A 20,270-nucleotide genomic window follows, 5' to 3' on the forward strand; every position below is an offset into this window, starting at 1 on the left:
CCTGATGAAGTCGCCCCTAGTGTCCCCTCCCCATCCCCGACCCCGGTCCGCTACCGGGAGGTGCACACCCGGCTTCACCCTCCACATAGCACTCTCGCCGCCGCCCACCCATCTCCATCCCCGCGCGGGGAGTCTTGGACGCCCAGCTTCAGCGACCCGGGGCCGCTGGTCCCCGGAGAGGCCATCCCTGGGGGCAGTGGGGGTCGTGGGCGGGGGCAATACCAAGGCTCTGGAGCCCCACGAGGTTCTGGAGCCCCACCAGCCACCTGGAGAGATTTGGGGGGTACCAGCGAAAGAAGGAAGGGATCCTTCAGCCCGGCCTTAGGACCCGGGGGCTCCGGAAAAAAAGACGCAGAACTTTTTTTTTCTTTCTTTCCTTCTTTCTTTCTTTCTTTCTTTTTTTTTTTTTAAATGGGAGTAAGCTAGTAAGCTCCGACTTCTCCGCTTTCCCGAACCTCCCTCCCTGGCCGGGCCCCTGGACGCTAAGCCCAGGGACAGCGGGAGGAGGGAAGCTGGAGTTCTTTGTGGTGCATTCTTGTGACTCCAGCACTCATTCTTGCCCCCTCCTCCTATTCCACCCTCGGTTTCCCGCCCCCCGGCCCGCCAGCTCAGTCTCCCCTGCCCCCCATTCCACGTGTACCAGCCAGGGCGGGGGTGGGGACTGAGGACAGGAAGGGGGGGAGCCTGCTCCGGGAGGAGCGGGGGAAGGAGTTTAGCGGCGGCGACTCCCTCGCTCGTCCTCACTGCCGGACGTCCCAGCTCCAGGCACCATGTTCCCCGCGGTGTCCCCCAGCCACACCTTCCCCCGGCTCCCCCTGCTGCAGTTGCTGCTGCTGCTGGTGCAGGCCGTGGGGAGGGGGCTGGGCCGTGCTAGCCCGGCCGGGGGCCCTCTGGAAGATGTAGTCATCGAGAGGTACCACATTCCCAGGACCTGTCCCCGGGAAGTGCAGATGGGGGATTTTGTGCGCTACCACTACAACGGCACTTTCGAGGATGGCAAGAAGTTTGACTCGAGGTAATGGGTTGGGTGCCCCCAGACTCGCCACCCCCCTTAGGGCCAGGCTCTCTTAATTCTGGGGATCCCTTATAGCCCCTTAGGCTGTGTCCACATCACCTACTCCATAGTCTTCTAACCCCTAACACAGCACCCTGGGGATGGGGACTCCCAGACCTCCATCTTCCCAAAGACATCCTTGCCCTGGATTTCAAGCCCTCGCCTCTCAAAGGACCCCAGTTTCTTTTAGAACAAGCTCCCCATCCCCCCCCCCCAAGTGTTTGGTGATCTAGGCGAACTGTTCTGTTTACTCACCGGTGCTTTATTAAAGGCCTGGCAGGGAGGAGGTTCTGGTCCCCAGTGGTGGGGGGAAGGGCTTGGCCCCAGGCTGCTTGTGAATTCTCCAGGGGTCTCAGCCTGGGACCCCTGCCCTTTCTACCCAGCCTGAATCTCTTCTGGTTCCAGCCCCAGGGTCTAGCGCCTTTGTAACCGGAAAAGAAGCAGTAGAACCTCTCTGGAGGTGGTGGTCAGTTTGAGCAGTTAGCCCTGTAGAGCCAGGGAACATTAGAGTAAGACAGCACGATGGATCCAGGAGTGTAGGGCATAGCTCTGTGTAGGGACCCCAACTGTCTACGTGTCACATGGCCTGCCATTGACCTCCTGGGGTCCTTGGAGGGTTCTCTTACCCCTCTTTCGGGTCTCTCTTCACCCCTACCTTCCTCCATCTTAGCTCTACCAGGCCTGGGCTGCCGCCCATCTTGCCAGCCTTGGCATGTGAGAGATGGGCTTCTGGTCTGATTGGGCCTTTGATCGGCTCTGGCAAGCCACTTTTGTTGGGGGAGACAGGGCAGGACTGCACGCCAGGCTGGGTTAAACCTCGGGTCCCAGTCACACAGCATATCCCAAGAAGTCAATCCCACTTAGACCCCTTCCCAAAACACGCAACTCAGCCCACGGGAAATTAGTGGCCTTGGCTTTGGAAGGCAGGCAGTATACAGAGTAAGAACATGAACTCCAGAGTCCAAGACCCCAGATTCCTGTCCAGCCTGTGACCATGGACAAGGAATTTCTCCACTTGAAGCTTCATGTTCCTTATCTGAAAAATGGAGGTTAAAAACAATCTGGAAAATTAAGTCCTCCCTTCCTAAGACTGGTAACAGGGCTCAAGTAAGATGATGAATGAACATGAACTTTGCTCAGTGCCTACCGATCTGAAAGCCAGTTGAGGGCACGTTAATCTTGACTCTGGGGAGGACTGGGTGCTCTGATAGTTTTTAACTGGAAGAAATTTTGTGCAGGCTTGGGCCTCACAGCAGCACTGTGAAGGACTCAGCTCAGTGGGCAGAATGAGGTATGGCCTGTGGCCAAGAGCACAGCCCAAGTAGGGGAGGGGCGGGGAGCAGGCCATGACTTCCATGATGGGACTCTGGGAGCCTGGCTGGTCCCAGTTTGTGCAGTGCTGAGCTTGGAAAACTTTCCTAACCCCTGGTTCTTAACCCCTTGGATCAAAATAAAAATCTCTTGGGGCACCTGGTTGGCTCAGATGGAAGAGTGTGCAACTCTTGATCTTGAGGTCTTGAGTTCGAACGCCTTGTTGGAGTTAGAGATTACTAAAAAAATTAAATAAACTTTAAAAAAATGAAGTGACTTTAAAAAAAATTTTAAATAAAAATCTTGGGGTGCCTGGGTGGCTCAGTGGGTTAAGCCTCTGCCTTCAGCTCAGGTCATGATCCCAGGGTCCTGGGATCAAGCCCCACATCAGGCTCTCTGCTCAGCAGGGAGCCTGCTTCCCTTCCTCTCTCTCTCTCTCTCTCTGCCTTCCTCTCTGCCTACTTGTGATCTCTCTCTCTCTCTCTCTATCAAATTAATAAATAAAATCTTAAAATAAAATAAAAATCTCAGGGGAATTGTTTGCCTTCAGCTCAAGTCATGAGCCCAGGGTCCTGGGATCAAGCGTAGTGGGGAGCCTGCTTCTCCCTCTCCCTCAGCCTGCCACTCCCGCCTTGTGCTCCCTCTCTGTTAAATAAACAGGTGGAATCTTAAAAATAAATGAATAAGTAAATAAAGAAAAAAATCTCCCACCCTCCCTTAACTGGTGACAGATGCTGACTGGATCTATCATTCTGCTCTTCTTGTAATGTATGTCAATTAAATGTCGAATCACTATGTTGTAAAACTGAAACTAATAATCATATTGTATGTCAATCATTCTTCAATAAAACAATTAATAAATAAAAGTAAGAGAAAAACAAATAAAGGCCACAGCAATTTTAAAACAGGCCTTTCCGGGGCGCCTGGGTGGCTCAGTGGGTTAAGCCTCTGCTTTCGGCTCAGGTCATGATCTCAGGGTCCTGGGATCAAGCCTCGCATCAGGCTCTGTGCTCAGCGAGGAGCCTGCTTCTCCCTCTCTCTCTCTGCCTGCCTCTCTGCCTACTTGTGATCTCTCTCTCTCTGTCAAATAAATAAATAAAATATTTTAAAAATAAATAAATAAATAAATAAAACAAGCCTTTCCCAAACTGGAAACCAATCCCTACCCTCCGTGAGCTCTGCTGCCTCCTCCTTTCCTTGGAAAATTGATGGTGTGGCAGCACGAACACGGAGTTCACTAGACCAAGGGACCTTGGGCAAGTCAGTTAGCCTCTCCTCTCAAACTTCATCATGAGAAAAATGAAAACCCTAACGTCCAGTTCACAGGGGAAAGAATGAAATAAAGGAAAGGAAAGGAAAGGAAAAGGCCAAGGATTTCATCTGGTTGGTTGTAAATGCTCAATGGGCCTCCTCCCCTTGGTGCCACACTTAGCCCTCCCTCTGCTGCACAGATACCCCGCCCCCACCCCCCCACCTCCCCCATCCACCCTCATCCCCCGTCCTAGGCACATAAAAGCCACCAGCCTCCCTCAGGGGCTTCCCTGTGTAACTGGGGAGGGAGGCTCCGAAAGAAGACAGGACCTGTGGAATGGGAGGGGGACTGAAGTGTATGTGTGCCCCTGCGCAGAGGCCGCCATACCCCAGCTGTTTCCTCCCTCCTCCAGCTATGACCGAAGCACCTTGGTGGCCATCGTGGTGGGCGTGGGGCGCCTCATCACCGGCATGGACCGGGGCCTCATGGGCATGTGTGTCAACGAGCGACGACGTCTCATTGTGCCCCCCCACCTGGGCTATGGCAGCATTGGTGTGGGTGAGAAGGGTTGGGGCCCAGGCATGGGGATGAAGGAGAGCAGGAGGCAGCATTCTGGAACCCAAAACCAAAAAAACTGAAGCTCAGAGTGGGAGCGTGACTCGCCCAAGGTCACACTGCACAGGCAGTGGGAGTCGTGGCAGGTCTGAGACCAGAGTTTCTGTCTCCTGCCCCTGGAGTGGGAGAACAGGAAATGACAGGGCCCTGGGTAGAATCGAAGCTTGACTGGGGAGAAGGGGAGCCAGGGTGGGAGGCGTGGGCAAGCGGGACTTTCAATGTCTATTCAACCCACCTTGCTGGAGCTGGTGCAACTGTGGCTCCGCCTTTGCCACCAGCTAAGGCTAGAGGGAGTCCTGGGGCCCCAGGGGCTGTGGCGTTTGGAGGGTTCCTGGAGGCTGCCCCAAATACTAGCTGTGGTTGTTGGACTCCCACAGCGGGGCTCATTCCCCCTGATGCCACCCTCTACTTCGATGTGGTCCTGCTGGATGTGTGGAACAAGGCAGACACTGTGCAGGTGAGCACCTTGCTGCACCCAACCCACTGCCCCCGCACTGTCCAGGACAGCGACTTTGTCCGCTACCACTACAATGGCACCCTGCTGGACGGCACCGCCTTTGACACCAGGTAAGGGCTGGAGGGAGTCCTGGGGCCCTAGGGAATAGAGTATGATGGGGAAGGTGTCCGGGGCCCAGCCTGCCTCTCCCGTCTCCTGCAGCATCACCTCTACCTCATTCTCTGCAGCTACAGTAGGGACGGCACTTATGACACCTACGTTGGCTCTGGCTGGCTGATCAAGGGCATGGATCAGGGGCTGCTGGGCATGTGTCCTGGAGAGAGAAGGAAGATCATCATCCCTCCATTCCTGGCCTATGGCGAGAAAGGCTATGGTGAGGACAGACAGGGACTTGGGGATTCCCCAGAAGAGGGCTGCCACATACAGTTGTTCAGGTTGTGTACTGCACAAGGACACTCAGCCAAGGAGGCCCATAGAGATGAAATCTATCTTGGTGATGATCTCACTAAAAAAGGGTGCTTTATTCTGATTCACACGCATTCGATATGGGCTGGTGATGGTCTTGGGAAGATCCAGCTCACGCCTCACTTGGGAAGGGTCTCTGGAGAATAGAATTAGCATCTTTTTGCAAGGTGCTCACATAGGCTTTCCTGAATGGAGAAGGAGCTGTGGTTTGCTCTCCACTTGTATGGTTCAAGCCTATCCCTTCCCCAGGGACTGTGATCCCCCCGCAGGCCTCCCTGGTCTTCCACGTGCTCTTGATTGACGTCCACAACCCTAAGGACACTGTCCAGCTGGAGACGCTGGAGCTACCTCCTGGCTGCGTCCGGAGAGCGGTAGCTGGAGACTTCATGCGTTACCACTACAACGGGTCCCTGATGGACGGCACCCCCTTTGATTCCAGGTCCCGGGGACCCCTGAAGAGGGAAGGTGGGGGTGGGGAGGAGGGAGGAGGAAGCTGAAGCAGGATCTGAGGACGGGGCCCCCACAACCCCAACAGCAGCTAGGGGTTGCTCCGAGCTGCGGAGAAGAGGGGGTCAGGGTGCACTTCTGACTCCCTTGCTGACCCTCCCCACCTTACAGCTACTCCCGCAACCACACCTACAACACCTATGTGGGGCAGGGTTACATCATCCCCGGGATGGACCAGGGGCTGCAGGGCGCCTGCATAGGGGAGCGCCGGAGGATCACCATCCCCCCCCACCTGGCTTACGGGGAGAACGGAACTGGTAGGCATGCCCCTGTGCTCCCAGTCACCGCCTATTCCTCTGCAGTCTGTTCCCTGACATCCCAGCCACTGCTCTGCCCCTCTCTCACCCGCCCACCTCCTGCCACACAGACTCGGTCCTTTCCTCCAGGGGCAACACCCCCCCCCCCACTTCTCCCTTCCATCCTGGAGAAGGGCAGCAGACTCCTGAGTTTGGGGAGGCGGGGTGGTTATGGAAGAACAGAAACAGCGTAGTCCTAGGAAGCAAAGAGACGTGGACTTGTGCCCCAGCTTTGCTGGAAGCCTCTGTGTCCTCACCAGTAGAATGGGACTAATCACACTGACCAGCAGGGTAAGTTACTGGGAGATTGCAAGAGCTTGTGTATAAAGGGCTTTCTAACTGGCGTGGCCCTTCCTTCCCTGCCCCTCACCCTCCACAAGAGGGTATTAGAAGAATCGACCCTGGGGACAAATACTCCTTCCCATCCTGGCTTGAAAACACAGGATTGGGTAGGTCTAGGGGCCTCTGTGGAGGCCCGAGCAGCCCCTTCTGGATTCCAAGCCTATCCACTCCCCGTTTTGGCTCCAGGAGACAAGATCCCTGGCTCTGCTGTGCTGATCTTCGATGTCCACATCATTGACTTCCACAACCCTGCGGATCCTGTAGAAATCAAGATTCTGTCCCCGCCCCCGGAGACCTGCAATGAGACGGCCAAGCCTGGGGACTTTGTTCGCTACCACTACAACTGCTCCCTTCTGGATGGCACCAAGCTCTTCTCCTCGTGGGTCCGGGGCGGGGCCAGGGCTGGGCAGGTGGGTGGGCCCAGGTGCTGGGAGTCCTCCTGATCACCCGCAAGGGTACTTCTTCCCTAAGTTCCCGTCCAGCGAGCGAGTGTGGTGGGGGAGCTTGAGGAGCTGAGGTTCCTGCCTTGTGGGCTCAGGGAGGGGGAAGCCAGCCGTCTAGGGGAGCCGCTGGCTCCATTTGTGGAGCGGAAACCAAAGCCAGGGGCGATGAGCCCTCCAGGCCACGCTTTAGGGGCAGTGGCTCCGTGAGGAGGGCATTCTCCCTCTGAACTGGGGGGGGCCGGGGGTGGGGTGGGACGATGGGATAACAGCTGGCCGGGGACAAGGATGGGCACTGACCCAGGAATCTGCTCTCCCCCCAGCCACGACTACGGTGACCCCCAGGAGGCTACTCTGGGGGCCAACAAGGTGATTGAGGGCCTGGACACGGGCCTGCAGGGCATGTGTGTGGGAGAGAGGCGGCAGCTCGTGGTGCCCCCGCACCTGGCACATGGAGAGAGCGGAGGTGAGGGGCTGACTGTCCTTGGGGGCTGGCGGGGGGGTGCAGGAATCCCTCCCAGGGGTTCTGCAAACATCCCATGTGCCTGGCACAGGGAAACTGAGGCCTCTGGGCTGGGGAGCTCCCAGGGCAAGACTGCAAGTCGGGCCCAGCCCCGGGCCTGATGGCGACGCCTTCCTTCTCCTCTTCTCCCTTCCCCGCCTCCAGCCCGGGGTGTCCCCGGCAGTGCGGTGCTGCTGTTCGAGGTGGAGCTGGTATCCCGGGAGGAGGGGCTGCCCACAGGCTACCTGTTTGTGTGGCACGAGGACCCTCCTGTCAACCTGTTCGAAGGCCTGGACCTCAATAAGGATGGCGAGGTCCCCCCAGAGGAGGTGGGTGAGAAGTTCAGTCCTTCTAAGAACCAATCCCCCGCTGTCACCCCAGCACGAGCCACCATGTAGGTGGCATCGAGCAATGCAGTCCGTCTGCCATCCCATCTGCACCTGTTTCTGCCCCTGTGCCGGGTCCCTGTGCTTGAGCTCCCTTGTCCCTGCCTCTTCCTCATGCAGCCCATCCCCCCCACTGCCATCTGGCTCCTGGGGCCCTTCCCCAGGCCACCCACGGCTGCTCAGGTGAGACCCTCACTCCCTTCTCCTCTTGGCTCTCTGGGCTCCCAGTTCTCCACCTTCATCAAGGCTCAAGTCAGTGAGGGCAAAGGACGTCTCATGCCTGGGCAGGACCCGGAGAAAACCATAGCAGACATGTTCCAGAACCAGGACCGCAACCAGGATGGCAAGATCACTGTGGAGGAGCTCAAACTGAAGTCAGACGAAGACCAAGAGCGGGTCCACGAGGAGCTCTGAAGGGCGGGGGCCTGGGCCCGGGCCCAGATGCAAAGGCCCACTTCTGGGAGTTCAGTGGGCAGTGGGGCTGACCTCGTAAGAGTCCCCCTCCCCTGTGCTGGCATGATGTCTAGAAACATCTAAAACGTGGTCAGAGGAGACAACTCTGGTCTTCCCACCAGTCCCAGAGTAAAACCCACAGCACAGACCTCTACTCAGTTTTTCTCTTCTGACCCCAAACCCCTCCCTCACAAGTTTTGGAGTCACAAAGCCAAGCTGGCCATTGGCCGAGCCTGAGGGTTGAACAGGGCCATTACTGGCGTGTCACCCATACCTCCCCTCCACGTCACCGGACACTGAACAAGGCTGAGCTTGTCATTCTTTCATTTCCCCCAAATTTCCCTTTTTTCCATACTTTTCCTTGCCACCCCCAGCCACCCCCCTCCGGCCCCTATTCCTGTGTCATGGCAGCTCCCCAGGAACATGAACCAGGACTGATCAGATTCTCAGCCTCTCTCTCTCAACTCTGGCTGGCATCTAGGGAGGGCAGCGCCCCACCTGTCCCCTGCGTCCCCACACCTCCGCTGTCCACCCTCCTCCAGGCCAGTAGGGGCTGGAGTGACCTTGGGGTGCAGCATTCAGGGCTGGGCTTGTCATTGCCTTTCACCCCTAAAGGCGGCTGCTTTCTCTAAGGGACAGAGAAGGGGAAGAATATGAAGGGGTGGGGGGGGCGAGGATAACTGCTTGGATGGCTACGACATCCTTGGTTCAGGGCTGAGATAAACTTGGAAGAAGGGCTCACTTGGGGTGAGAGGGGGGTAGGCGGAGCTCTGCATATTCAAAACACTAAATTGGTGTCGGATCCCTTTCTCCTTTGCACCAAATAAAAGACTAAACCAAAGGCCTCAGGATGTGCTTTTTTTTTTTTTTTAATATTTTATTTATTTATTTGATAGACAGAGATCCCAGGTAGGCAGAAAGGCAGGCAGAGAGGAGGAAGCAGGCTCCCCGCAGAGCAGAGAGCCCGATGTGGGGTTCGATCCCAGGACCTGAGCCGAAGGCAGGGGCTTTAACTCACTGAGCCACCCAGGCGCCCCAGGATGTGCTCTTTCTATGCAGGGAAGCCTTTGGACCCAAAGACTGGGGAAGAAAGGGGCACAAAGTAGACACTCGAGATCCTGGATCTCTGCCTCCTGCCTCCTTTGGCCTCATCAGGGCCCTCTCCATGGAGAGGAACCCCCTAACTGCAGGAGGGAGGGTGGGGAGTGGGCATTCATACAGGGACCTCCTGGGGGAGGGGTGGAGAGATGATCCCGGTCTCCCGACTGTCCCAACTGAATGGAAAGATGAGGTCCCTGACCTCAAACATGACCCAAGAAACTCAAGAATTAAATTAAGCGGCTCAGGTCGGATTCATCTCTCACATGTAGATTTGTTCCAATGCTCAGGGAGCCCCACCTCTCCCTGCTCCTGGCTGCCAGCCATCACCTCCGTCCTGATCCTCCCCCATCTGAAGCAAAGGTAACAGGGCCTCCATCTCCAGGGTCTTCAGGGAAGAGCTGCTCCAGCCAGCAGGCCAGCCACCTTCCCCTCTCCCCCCCAGCTAGAACAAAGATGACCTAAACCAGGAGGGGACAGGAGAGCAGGGGAGGCTTGGGTGACAGACTGATGGTCCTGGGCTCCCTGAACTGACCTGTCCCCTACGAGCACCCACTTCTTGCTCAGGATCCTGAGACATGGCTTTTCCCCACGGCCAATCACAGATACTCCTGGCCCCAAAGCATCCCAAGGGCACCTCAGGGTCTGACTGTGGCTGCCGATGGGCCTCCAATGGTAGCCACAAGCTCCCCAGAAGCCAACAGGCAAGCTTGGAACCGGAGCCCACGCGCGGGTGTGAATGCGTGAAGCCCAAGAAACGCTACGGCTTCGGTCAGAATCACTTGAAATCCTGGCACTAGCTCCTAGCTATGGAGTTGGAGTAAGTTTCTGGTCTTTTCCAAGCCACCTGTAGATGGAAGCGACACCCGCTTTCAGGGCTGTCGTGAGGGAGGCACTGCCTTCCTTCCCCTACAGAGCTGCAGGGAACCGTGTCCCACAGCCAGGCACCCTCTGCGGGAGGAACAGTGCGTTTTTCAGAGGGCACGCTGCAAAACGCCAGTGGAACTGGCTGCTTTACACCTTCAAAAGGTGCCCTAGAGAGAATTCAGCTAGTTCTTGACCATCCAAGCCAACAGGGGAGGAAAGGAACTCAAAGGGCAGCCAGTGATGCGAGACGACAGAGCAGAAGTCACTTCCGCTGTGTCGAGGACCAGCTTCTCCCTTCAGGTCCCACTGCAGGACCCTCCCCACCCCGAAGGCACCCATCTCCATGGCCCTGGGCCCACATAAGGAAGAGAAGACAGGGCAGGAGCCCAGGGCACAAGAGAAAATCTCCAAACGGATCCGTTTGGAGATCCATCAAGGAGCTCTGCACACCAGGCTGGCCAGGCCCGACGGACCCCTTCAACTCCACGTTTAACAGACACCTCAGCATCATGTGAAACCATCCCAGGTCAGGGTTTGGAAACACACCTTCCAGACCTGCCTATTCACCTTGGTCCCCAGACACATTTAGGGGAGGGTCTGGGGTCAGAGGGTCTCGTGAGTGAACTTGGTGTTTGGTTTTATTTTATTTTTTTTTAAAGATTTTATTTATTTATTTGTCAGAGAGCGAGAGTGAGCACAGGCAGACAGAGTGGCAGGCAGAGTCAGAGGGAGAAGCAGGCTCCCTGCGGAGCAAGGAGCCTGATGCGGGACTCAATCCCAGGACTCCAGGATCATGACCTGAGCTGAAGGCAGCTGCTCAACCAACTGAGTCACCCAGGCGTCCCGGTTTTATTTTTTTTAAGATTTTATTTTCTAAGTAGTCTGTACACCCCATGTAGGGCCCAAACCCATAACCCTGAGATCAAGAGTCACACGCCCCACCAACTAAGCCAGCCAGCCCTGCACCCCCCCCCCGCAATCAGAACAACTGTTTTCTCCTTTTTTTATTTTGATCTGTTTCACACATTAGATTTCTTTGAAGAACATCTTCCTGTGTTTAAAAAATTAGGGGAGAAAGAACCCCTGGATTAGATGGTCCCTAGGGCACTAACACCCTGTGGGTCCCGCTTTCACCTGGCTGACCCCTGCCCCCCGGCAGGGGCCCCCCACCAGCCCCACCCCCGAGAACACCACAGAGGACACTGGGGGAGGAGGAGGAGAGGCCCAGGCTCAGCAGCTGCATCCTGGACTCCACGTGCACAGGGACATGCAGCGAGCAGCGCTCCCACAGGGCGACCTCCCGGTGAGGCTCCCCAGCCCGTGGTGCCGGCACCCCCAGCCGCCTGCTGGCTCTCAGGAGCCCTGTGTCTCTCTCCAGTCCCCGCGGTGCAGGATGTGCTGCAGCAGCCCGTTGACCACATCCAGCGTCTCGTCCTTCTCCAACACAATGTCGTAGGAGTCCATGTAGCGCTCCCGCCGCTCTTCCACCTGCCCGGGGGAGGGACAGAGAGTCCCCAGAACGCCCTGCCTTCTGCCTCTGCCTCTCAGGCACCCGGGGCAAGGGGCGGAGGGCATTCGAGCTGCAGCTCCCCAAGAACAGCTCCGGGACAGAGACCTGCCCTCTGGACGGCAACGGGCACAGGGCGCCACGATTAACCCTCGGGTCAGTGACAGAAGGACAGGACTGGGATTAAAATTTAAAAACCAGATGTGATTTCTAATCCATCTGGACTGAATTTTCACATGGGTCAAGCATTCTAGAGGTCTTCGGCACATGCTGGCTGGCTGTGGAAGGGGGATGCGCGAACTGGTGGTCTAACGACACCATACTGAGCCCCTTCATGCTGATGGTGATCCCCCCCGCCTCTGGTTGGCCCCTGGTCTGTTCTTGTGTTTTCCTTCTCTGACTTATAAACCCACCTCCTGAATACTGACATCTCCCACCTCAGTCATGCCTTAAAGCTATGATTTAGGATTGTAATCACCCCCCCACTTCCTACACTATCTACCACCGGTAGATGAACCTCCTTGACTCAGTTTCCCCATTTGTAAAACGAGGCATAAGAGTCACTATCTCAGAAGGCTGCCGTAAGGACTAAGTGGGTCAATATGCCGGGTACGTGGTGAGCACCCAATAGTGTCTCTGAACTCCGCTGTCGTGCCATGTGCCCGACAGCTGTCATCGCTGTTTTCCCATGAGAATATAGTTCGTGCCACACCTCAGTGCATCTACGACTTGACCTTGACTGGCACATAGAGGTGTTCGCCAGGCATTTAACAGGCATCGAAACAGAAGCATGCCACTGAGCTGGGAAGCCCTGGTCCCACACCTACCTTGTCATTTAAGAAGCCAATCTTGAGAATGTTCTCCACACCTGGCACCCCATCAGCCATCGTGAGGTCCCCCATGGAGTCTCCCAGCAGGAGGATGTTGGTTTTGCCCTGAAGCTGCTGGAAGTAGCCGGAGTTCTCACAAACGGAGCTGTTCTTGTTGTATGTGTGTATGAGCTGGCCCTTAAATCCCTGGAGGAAACCCTAAGCAAGCGAGAGACAGAAGGGCTGCAGGGACCCTCTAGAGCCCGTTCTCCGCGGTCTCTGTCACAGAGGAAAGAGAATCCCGACAGCCAGAGAAATGCCAGAACATCCTTGTAGTCCAAACTCAGGGCCTGCCAACTAGGTCCTGTAGCCAGAAGCAAGCACTGTGGCCACATTTTTTTTTTTTTTTTTTTGGCCACAGCAGAGTTGAGTAGTTGTGACAGATCAGAGCCCATCATCCCACAAAATCTAAAGTAGGTACTAACAGGCCTTTTACAACAAAAAGTGTGTAACCCCTGATTTAAAAACTCACAAGGACCCTTAGACATGACCGATCAGCCACTCTGGTGGGAGCGGGAAGCCGTGACACGGGCACTGTTCAGGCCACATGTGTGTTTGCCCTTGATGGTGGGCGCAGCCTCGCCCCAGGTGAATGGAGCAGCGGCCCAGCAGTTGGTATGAGGGGAAGAAGTCAGAGCCTCGGTCTGGCTCCAGGAAAACAAGTCAAAGTCTAAGCCCTGGAGTACCCAGGATGGCCTGGGACACTGACATGGGGCCTGGCTGAACCCTAAATTAGGTACCCCGTGAGCTGTCAAACACCAAAGGGCGAGTCCTTCAGAGGTAAGTGTCTTTAGTGTGCATGAAGAAACAAGTAAAGGCCTGAGGGCATACAGCCAGCAAGAGTTCCCTCCCTTTCCTCCCCAAGTCAGGGTTCAGGGGTTCAGCTGCTGCCGGGGAGGGGTGCTGGCGGTTCCCACCCCTCCACCCTCCCAGCCTAAAGGAGGTCAGGCTCACGTCTTCGTCAAAGTCCATGTAGTTAGACACGATGTGGATGTTGGGGTGGAACACCTTCATCTGCCGGATAATCTCCTCCAGGATGTCACCAATGCCCGCGGAGAAGATGAAAAGGGGAATGTTGTTCTGGTAGAGGGTGTTGAAGAACGTCTTGTATCCCTCCCTGAAAAGAGACACATGGACTCTGCAATGGCACTGCCTCTGCTCCTCGTCTTTACTTCCTACTTTGGTGATGTATTTTTAAATTTTTCATTTTCAAAGATTTATTTGGGGCGCCTGTGTGGCTCAGATGGTTGAGTGTCTGCCTTCTGCTCGGGTCATGATCTCCAGGTCCTGAAATCGAGCCCCACGTCAGGCTCCCAGCTCGGTGGGGAGTCTGCTTCTCCCTCTCCCGCTGCCCTTCCCCGTTTGTGCCCTGTCTGTCTCTCTCAAATGAATAAATAAAAGATTTTTTTTCAAGTATTTTTATTCTGGTGCCTGGGTGGCTCAATGGGTTAAGCCTCTGCCTTTGGCTCAGGTCATGATATCAGGGTCCTGAGATCGGGCCCCACACTGGGCTCTCTGCTCAGTGGGGAGCCTGCTTCCCGCCCCACTGCCTGTCTCTCTGCTTACTTATGATCTCTCTCTGTCCACCAAATAAATAAAATCTTGGGAAAGAAAAGTATTTTTAATACTATCTTTAAAAAATTATTTATTTGGGGCACCTGGGTGGCTCAGTGGGTTAAAGCCTCTGCCTTCGGCTCAGGTCATGATCCTAGGGTTCTGGGATCGAGCCCCGCGTTGGGCTCTCTGCTCAGCGGGGAGTGTGCTTCCTCTTTTCTGTCTGCCCCTCTGCCTACTTGTGATCTCTGTCTGTCAAATAAATAAAATCTTAAAAATATATATATTTATTTAAGAGAGAGTGTGGAGGGAAGGGAGAGGGAGAAAGAGTCTTAAGCAGGCTCCCCACTGAGCACATAGCCCGACATGGGGCTCCATCCCAGGATCCTGAGATCATGACCTGAGTCGAAATCAAGAGTCAGACGCTTAACTGACTGAGCCACACAGGTGCCTCTAAATTTTTCTTTTTAGAAACATTTTATTATTTTATTTTTTAAAGATTTTATTTATTTGAGAGAGAGAGCATGCGCATGAGCGGAGGAAGGGACAGAGGGAGAAGGAGCAGCAGATTCCCCTCCGAGCTGGAAGCCCAAGGCGGGGCTTGTGTATACACACAGATACACAGATACACAGACACAGACACACACACAGACACACACACACACCCAGGAATACTACTCAGTCATCAAAAAGAATAAAATCTTGCCATTCGCAATGACATGTATGGAACTAGAGGGTATTATGCAAAGCGAAATAAGTCTATCAGAGAAAGATAATTATCATATGATCTCACTCATATACGGAATTTAAGAAACAAGGCAGAGGATCATAGGGGAAGAAAGGAAAAAAATAAAACAAGATGAAACCACAGAGGGAGACAAACCATAGAGACTCTTAACCTCAGGAAACAAACTGAGAGTTGCTGGAGGAGAGGGAGGTGGGGGGATGGGGTGGCTGGGTGATGGACACTGGGGAGGGGCTGTGTTGTGGTGAGCACTGTGTATTGTGTAAGACTGATGAATCGCAGACCTGTATCCCTGAAACAAATAACACATTATATGTTAATTTAAAAAAAAAAAGAAGAAAGAAAGAACATGGCAGCAGAGAGAGTAGCACTAGGAATGCCGCTGATGATCAAGGGTCCTAGGCCAGTCAACTCCCATGTCTGGTTTAATCCAGAACACCAGGCATCATGGTGACCCCAAAGTCTTTTCACCACTGGAGAAAATGAGCTAGACACTGTTTGTTCCAGGAGATGAAGCCTTGGTCATATTCCTATTACCTCCACTAGTAGCAGACAGCTTCCTAGGAAGCACTCACAGGTGAGAAATCCTTTAGCTGTATTCAGAGAGGAAAAGCAAGGCCTTCTTCACATCAGCCACTTATGGTGTCTGTCTCTTCTTATTCCCCTAGCAACTAACTCCCCTCCAGTCCTTCCCAGCCTCTTTTTGGGAGCAAGCCAGTTTCCAATGTTTCCCAGAGCAAGCCACTTACCTAAGCATTGCATTGGACTCTTTAACCACCTGGGCAATCTGAGCCTTCTGAATCTTCTGTTGGCAAAGGAGATCGTGTGCTTTGGTCCACCTAGAAGCAGACGCCCCAAAAAAGCCCAAATTCCAATCACTAAGTAGGAAAGTATCCTTTCCCTTTTTAGGGCCAAGTCCCCTCTGGAAAGATTAATGGAGGCCTCATCCTTTTCTACCAAGCCACTTCCTGAAGGACTCCGGCTGGCCTTAAAAGGAAGAGGCTGAGGAAGCCGAACCACAGCCACAGGAACAAGAACTGGATGGGCTAACCGCTGAAGTCCAAGCCCTCCTGAATCCCTCCCTTGGTGAGACCCCATGTTCTGGAGAACCAGGGCTCTGTCCCCTATAGGCTATGTTGGTTCCTATAGGAAAGTTATCTCCCTGCAGCGTGCAGTCCCCCAAACCCAGGGGCTTCTCCCTCCACCAAAGATTCTCAGTGGAACCCCACTCCAGCAGCAGCCACAAGTAGCCCCTCTGGGGCTGGACGGTTGGTTCTAATAGGGGACCAGGGCAATTCAGTAAGGTAAGGGGGCCTGCCACCTCATTCAAGCTCAGGAAAAACATACCCCTCTCCCGGACCCATCCATCATGGGGGCCAGGAGCGGTTCAAAACCACCGTCACTCACCATTCCACCATGTGAGGTAACTTCTCTTTGATGGTCCGGTGCGGGTCGATCTCAATTGGGTAATAGTGGTGAAGGAGTGCTTTGAGCTGGGACATCCAAATGAAGAGAAAAGCCGTTAGCCCACATCAAGTTTTCCCCAGCGAAGGCCCACAGCTGAGTGTGAGGAAATAATCACCTAGAAGAGGCAACTCTGTGTTAGGGAGCGACGGACCTGCCGAGCTGGTCAGCCCTACATCTGCACCCTCAGAGGGTGAGGTCTAAGAATCCACAAAGACCTTTTGCTCTCAGGTGAGAAGTTACTAGATTTTGTTGTTATTCTCTAGCTCAGTCGACAGGGCTTAACCGGTAAGAAGGGATTAAAGCTATATTTCCCCAAATGGGGTCCAGATTCTCAGGGGGTAGGCAAAGTCACTTTAGGAGGCACATGGATACACACTTATCATTTTAGTAGTTTTGGATTCCTTTTAATGCATATTAAGAAAAAAAAAACTAGCGCATCAAATTCATGCTCTCACAAAGATTGTTTCTTTTCTAATTGCACTCAGATTTTTTTTAAAGGTTTTATTTATTTGACAGAGAGGGACAGAGAGAGCACAAGCAGGGGGAGCAGCAGGGAGAGGGAGAGGGAGAAGCAGGCTCCCCACTGAGCAGGGAGCCCTCTTCGGGGCTCGATCCCAGGATCCTGGGACCACGACCTGAGCCGAAGGCAAAATGCTCAACTGACTGAGTCACCCAGACTCCCCACATTCAGATTTTTAATAGTGACCCAACTTTAAGTAAAATATGTATTACTGGCCACTCTAACAGATATGGCAAAAATCATGAAAGTGGAAGTAGAAAAATCACGGAAGTGGGTTTGGGAGCCAGCATGTCGGTGGATAACGATCACAGAACCAACATCAGGACAATCAGTTCACCAGCTCCTGTGTGCACCTTCTCTTATTAAGATCTCCTTCCATGTCTGGGGAGACCGCATCTGGGACCACGAGTCACACAGGCCAGTCAGTAACAGCACCCAATAAAAACGGGAACTGGTCGGGCAAAAGAATTTTAACTTTAACATATGCCCAGTCTCAGAATATTATGAGATCAATGTGGAGTCCCTGACCATGGGTCCAAAAGAGAGTTAAAGGCAAAGAGCAAACACTGACAAAGGGAGAAAACTCCTAAAATGTATTGAGATTCTCAATGTGTGCGTTTTGGGGGGAGTGTGAGAATATTTTTCTAAAAAGTGTAAGAGAATTCAACAGAATATATTTTTTTAAAAAGAAAAAGGGCTTCATGCATAAACTTTGCTTTATGATTTTTTTCGGGAGCTCATCAACGCCCAGAATCTTAGTTTGCCTTCATTTTGTTATCCTAAAGCAGGCACCCAACCTGTTGTCTTACTTGTGGGTGCAGCTTTCTGGAAGCTGGTAAGACATGTATGTGAGGGACCACTAAAAGTGACTTACCAAAAGCAACTGACTAGGTCTGGAGCCAGAATTTACGTTAAGCTAAAAGTGCATCTCCAGAAAGATGGGTTTTAGAAATATAAGGTGCATCTATAATTTGCTGCCCAACTTAATAACAAGTAATCATGACAGAGTATTGGAAAAGCTGATCAAGATGACAGATTGACAGACCGCTTAAAATGTAATTTAGTGAATTTCATAACGAAGTGAAACTAAATGATACAGCTCTTCAGCAGAAAGAGCTCAGCAAACTACAGAGAAATGTACAGCCAGCAGGGCTCTCCTCTGGCAAAGAGGCCAGAATGTGGAACAAAGTAAAATGAACTCCAAGGCTGCATGATTTATATATAATATCTGTATGCATCTCATGGAAGTGGGCGTTATCATATAGTGACATTAATTCAGAAGTCTTTCTTGATACTTGTTACCTTGCCAAAAAAATTATATATTTTTTAAAAGACTTATCTATTTTAGAGAGAGAGAGGTGGGGGGGTACACAGGGGGAGTGTCAGAGGGAGACGGAAAGAATCTCAAGCAAACTCCCTGCTCAGCAGGCTTAATCCCAGATCCCACCACCCTGAGCCAAAACCAAGAGTCAGATGCTCAACCCACTGAACCACCCAGGTGCCCCCCTACCCCAATTATATTATTAAAGAAACAGCATAATGTAGTGAAAAGAGTTTGGGACAGTATTAGATCTATGGGAAAACCAAGCTCTCTGTGTCTTGCCTGTATGACCCTTGAAGGAGTTGCTTATCCTCTTCAAGCCTGTTTTCTCATCTGTTAAATGGAGATAATAGTGGTTCTATCCACCCTTTGGAGTTGCTGGAGGGTTAAACAGCAAATGTTGAAGTCTCTTGTAAACTCTATAACTCGCAGAATGCATAACATCCATATGCTAACCACCAATCGTCACATGTCTTGAACAAAAAGGAAACACTGCCCCAGTCTATGAGACTAGGTCCACCTGAACATAAGAACAATTTTTTAAAAATATTAATCTTCCAAGGTCTCTACCCTGGAATCTTTGGTCCTAACCGAGAACTATCTCAAGTAGAACATGACAGCCATCTCTGAACAAAGAAGGGGCTGTAACCCACCTCATTTTGGCACTCCTCACTGATGATCTTGCTGTTATCCAGAATGTCTGCAAACACACAAAACTCCTTTCATTTGCCACTCAGAAGCCACCATCTTGTCAAGCCCCAAAAAGCAAGCTAGTATGTGACTTACTGTAAGAAGAAGGGCATCGCTTTCCATTATATGCAAACCTGCTCAAGGTCATGTCAAAATCAGAGATGACCTAAAATGCAAAAAAGAGATGCTATCCATACAGATGCCTTATGGTGTGGCCCTGCCCCGGCAGGGGAAGATTATGAAAGGCAAACCAGCTCAGTATCCAGCCAGTAGGCAAAGCCCTGCAGGAGTTAGGAAGGGGTTGGGAGCGGGGAGGGAGAACTAATCCTAGTTAGTAGCAGCCTGCTATGCCTGAGGACGCCCAGACTCTTGGAGGTCGCTGGCAGGGTGGGGACTGAAGAATCAAGACCCTCTCTGACTCTTAGCCTTGCCATCTCATTGCCTTGGGTCCCTCCCAAGGTGACCCATCACATCTGCAACTTCCTGCGGAGCCCGCTGACCCGGCTAGTGTGGAAACAAGGCCTGGTGCTGGGTGCCTTCTACCTAGTAAGAGGAAGCAGACGCTGGTCATGACCGACAAATTTGAAATGTCGGTTTTCCGGCAGGTGGACTCTAACCCAGGGCAATCAGGTGGAGCAACCGGTTCGCCCTCCGGCCGCTGGCCATTTGTAGGGGCTCAGGGCCGGCAGCGTCCGCGGCAGCGCGGGCAGGCCCCTTGGGCCGGTCACCTCCCCAGCCGCCCCACGTCGCCCCCGCCGTACCTGCAAGCGGTCTCCCCCGCCTCTGCGGAGGGCGCCCACGATCTCCTGCACCCGCCCGGGCTGCCGCATCAGGACCGTGGCCTTCATCAGGGTGCTCACCTGTCCCGAGACCCGAGAGAAGCGCTGACCCCGGCACCGCGCTGGGCCCAGGGGGAGCCCGGCGCCGGCTCCGCAGCCCTGCGAGGCAGGGCCGGGGCGCGCGAGGCGCACAGGGGGGCTCCGGGCCAGACCCGGGCGCCTACTGGCCGAGGTGGCGCGGCGGGGCCCAGGCGGCCAGCTGGGAGCCTCGGAGCGCCCCGGGGATCGGAGCCCGCCCCACGTCGGACGCTTCCTCCCGCCTCACCTCCTCCGCCATGGCGCTCGCGGCCGGGACGACGGCGCCGGGACAACGACCTCCCCGCGCCCGCACTGCGCAGGCGTCGCCCGCCGCATGGAGGCCGGGGAACAGCGGGCGGGGGACCCGCTGGCGGGCGGGGCCAGGAGAGGGCGGCGCCCGCGCTGGGCCAGACCCTGAGTGCCGGCTCTGTGTCGAGCAGGGTGAGGGTCCCAAGAGTTGGGGTTACCGGGTGCCACCGTCGACAGCAAAAGTACTGGCTTGGGGCGCCTGGGTGGCTCAGTGGGTTAAGCCACTGCCTTCGGCTCAGGTCATGATCCCAGGGTCCTGGGATCGAGTCCTGCGTCGGGCTCTCTGCTCAGCAGGGAGCCTGCTTCCCCCTCTCTCTCTGCCTGCCTCCCTGCCTACTTGTGATCGCTGTCAAATAAATAAATAAATTCTTTAAAAAAAAAAAAAA

At 54.0% G+C, this 20,270-nt stretch overlaps 2 protein-coding genes across 2 annotated transcripts; one reads left to right on the forward strand and one right to left on the reverse strand.

Annotated features, from left to right (window-relative positions):
* The first annotated feature begins 695 nt into the window (after positions 1 to 695).
* FKBP10 (FKBP prolyl isomerase 10) lies at positions 696 to 8,921 on the forward strand. Its single transcript, XM_004772733.3, has 10 exons — positions 696 to 1,015; positions 4,030 to 4,175; positions 4,610 to 4,799; positions 4,917 to 5,062; positions 5,404 to 5,593; positions 5,773 to 5,918; positions 6,486 to 6,678; positions 7,063 to 7,205; positions 7,407 to 7,570; positions 7,856 to 8,921. Exons 1-10 carry the CDS (start codon positions 771 to 773, stop codon positions 8,039 to 8,041), a joined length of 1,749 nt encoding a protein of 582 aa, XP_004772790.1. The 5' UTR covers positions 696 to 770; the 3' UTR covers positions 8,042 to 8,921.
* Positions 8,922 to 11,034: 2,113 nt separating this feature from the next.
* Positions 11,035 to 19,937, reverse strand: NT5C3B (5'-nucleotidase, cytosolic IIIB). The gene is made up of 9 exons (XM_004772731.3): positions 19,823 to 19,937; positions 19,480 to 19,578; positions 18,815 to 18,884; positions 18,682 to 18,728; positions 16,128 to 16,213; positions 15,470 to 15,559; positions 13,376 to 13,538; positions 12,380 to 12,580; positions 11,035 to 11,533 (listed from the first exon to the last, which is right to left on the reverse strand). Exons 1-9 carry the CDS (start codon positions 19,832 to 19,834, stop codon positions 11,399 to 11,401), a joined length of 903 nt encoding a protein of 300 aa, XP_004772788.1. The 5' UTR covers positions 19,835 to 19,937; the 3' UTR covers positions 11,035 to 11,398.
* Positions 19,938 to 20,270: the final 333 nt, after the last annotated feature.

This window comes from Mustela putorius, unplaced genomic scaffold (genome assembly GCF_011764305.1).
Source record: "Mustela putorius furo isolate JIRA1106 unplaced genomic scaffold, ASM1176430v1.1 tig00000487_pilon_pilon_pilon, whole genome shotgun sequence".
Lineage (NCBI taxonomy): Eukaryota > Metazoa > Chordata > Mammalia > Carnivora > Mustelidae > Mustela > Mustela putorius.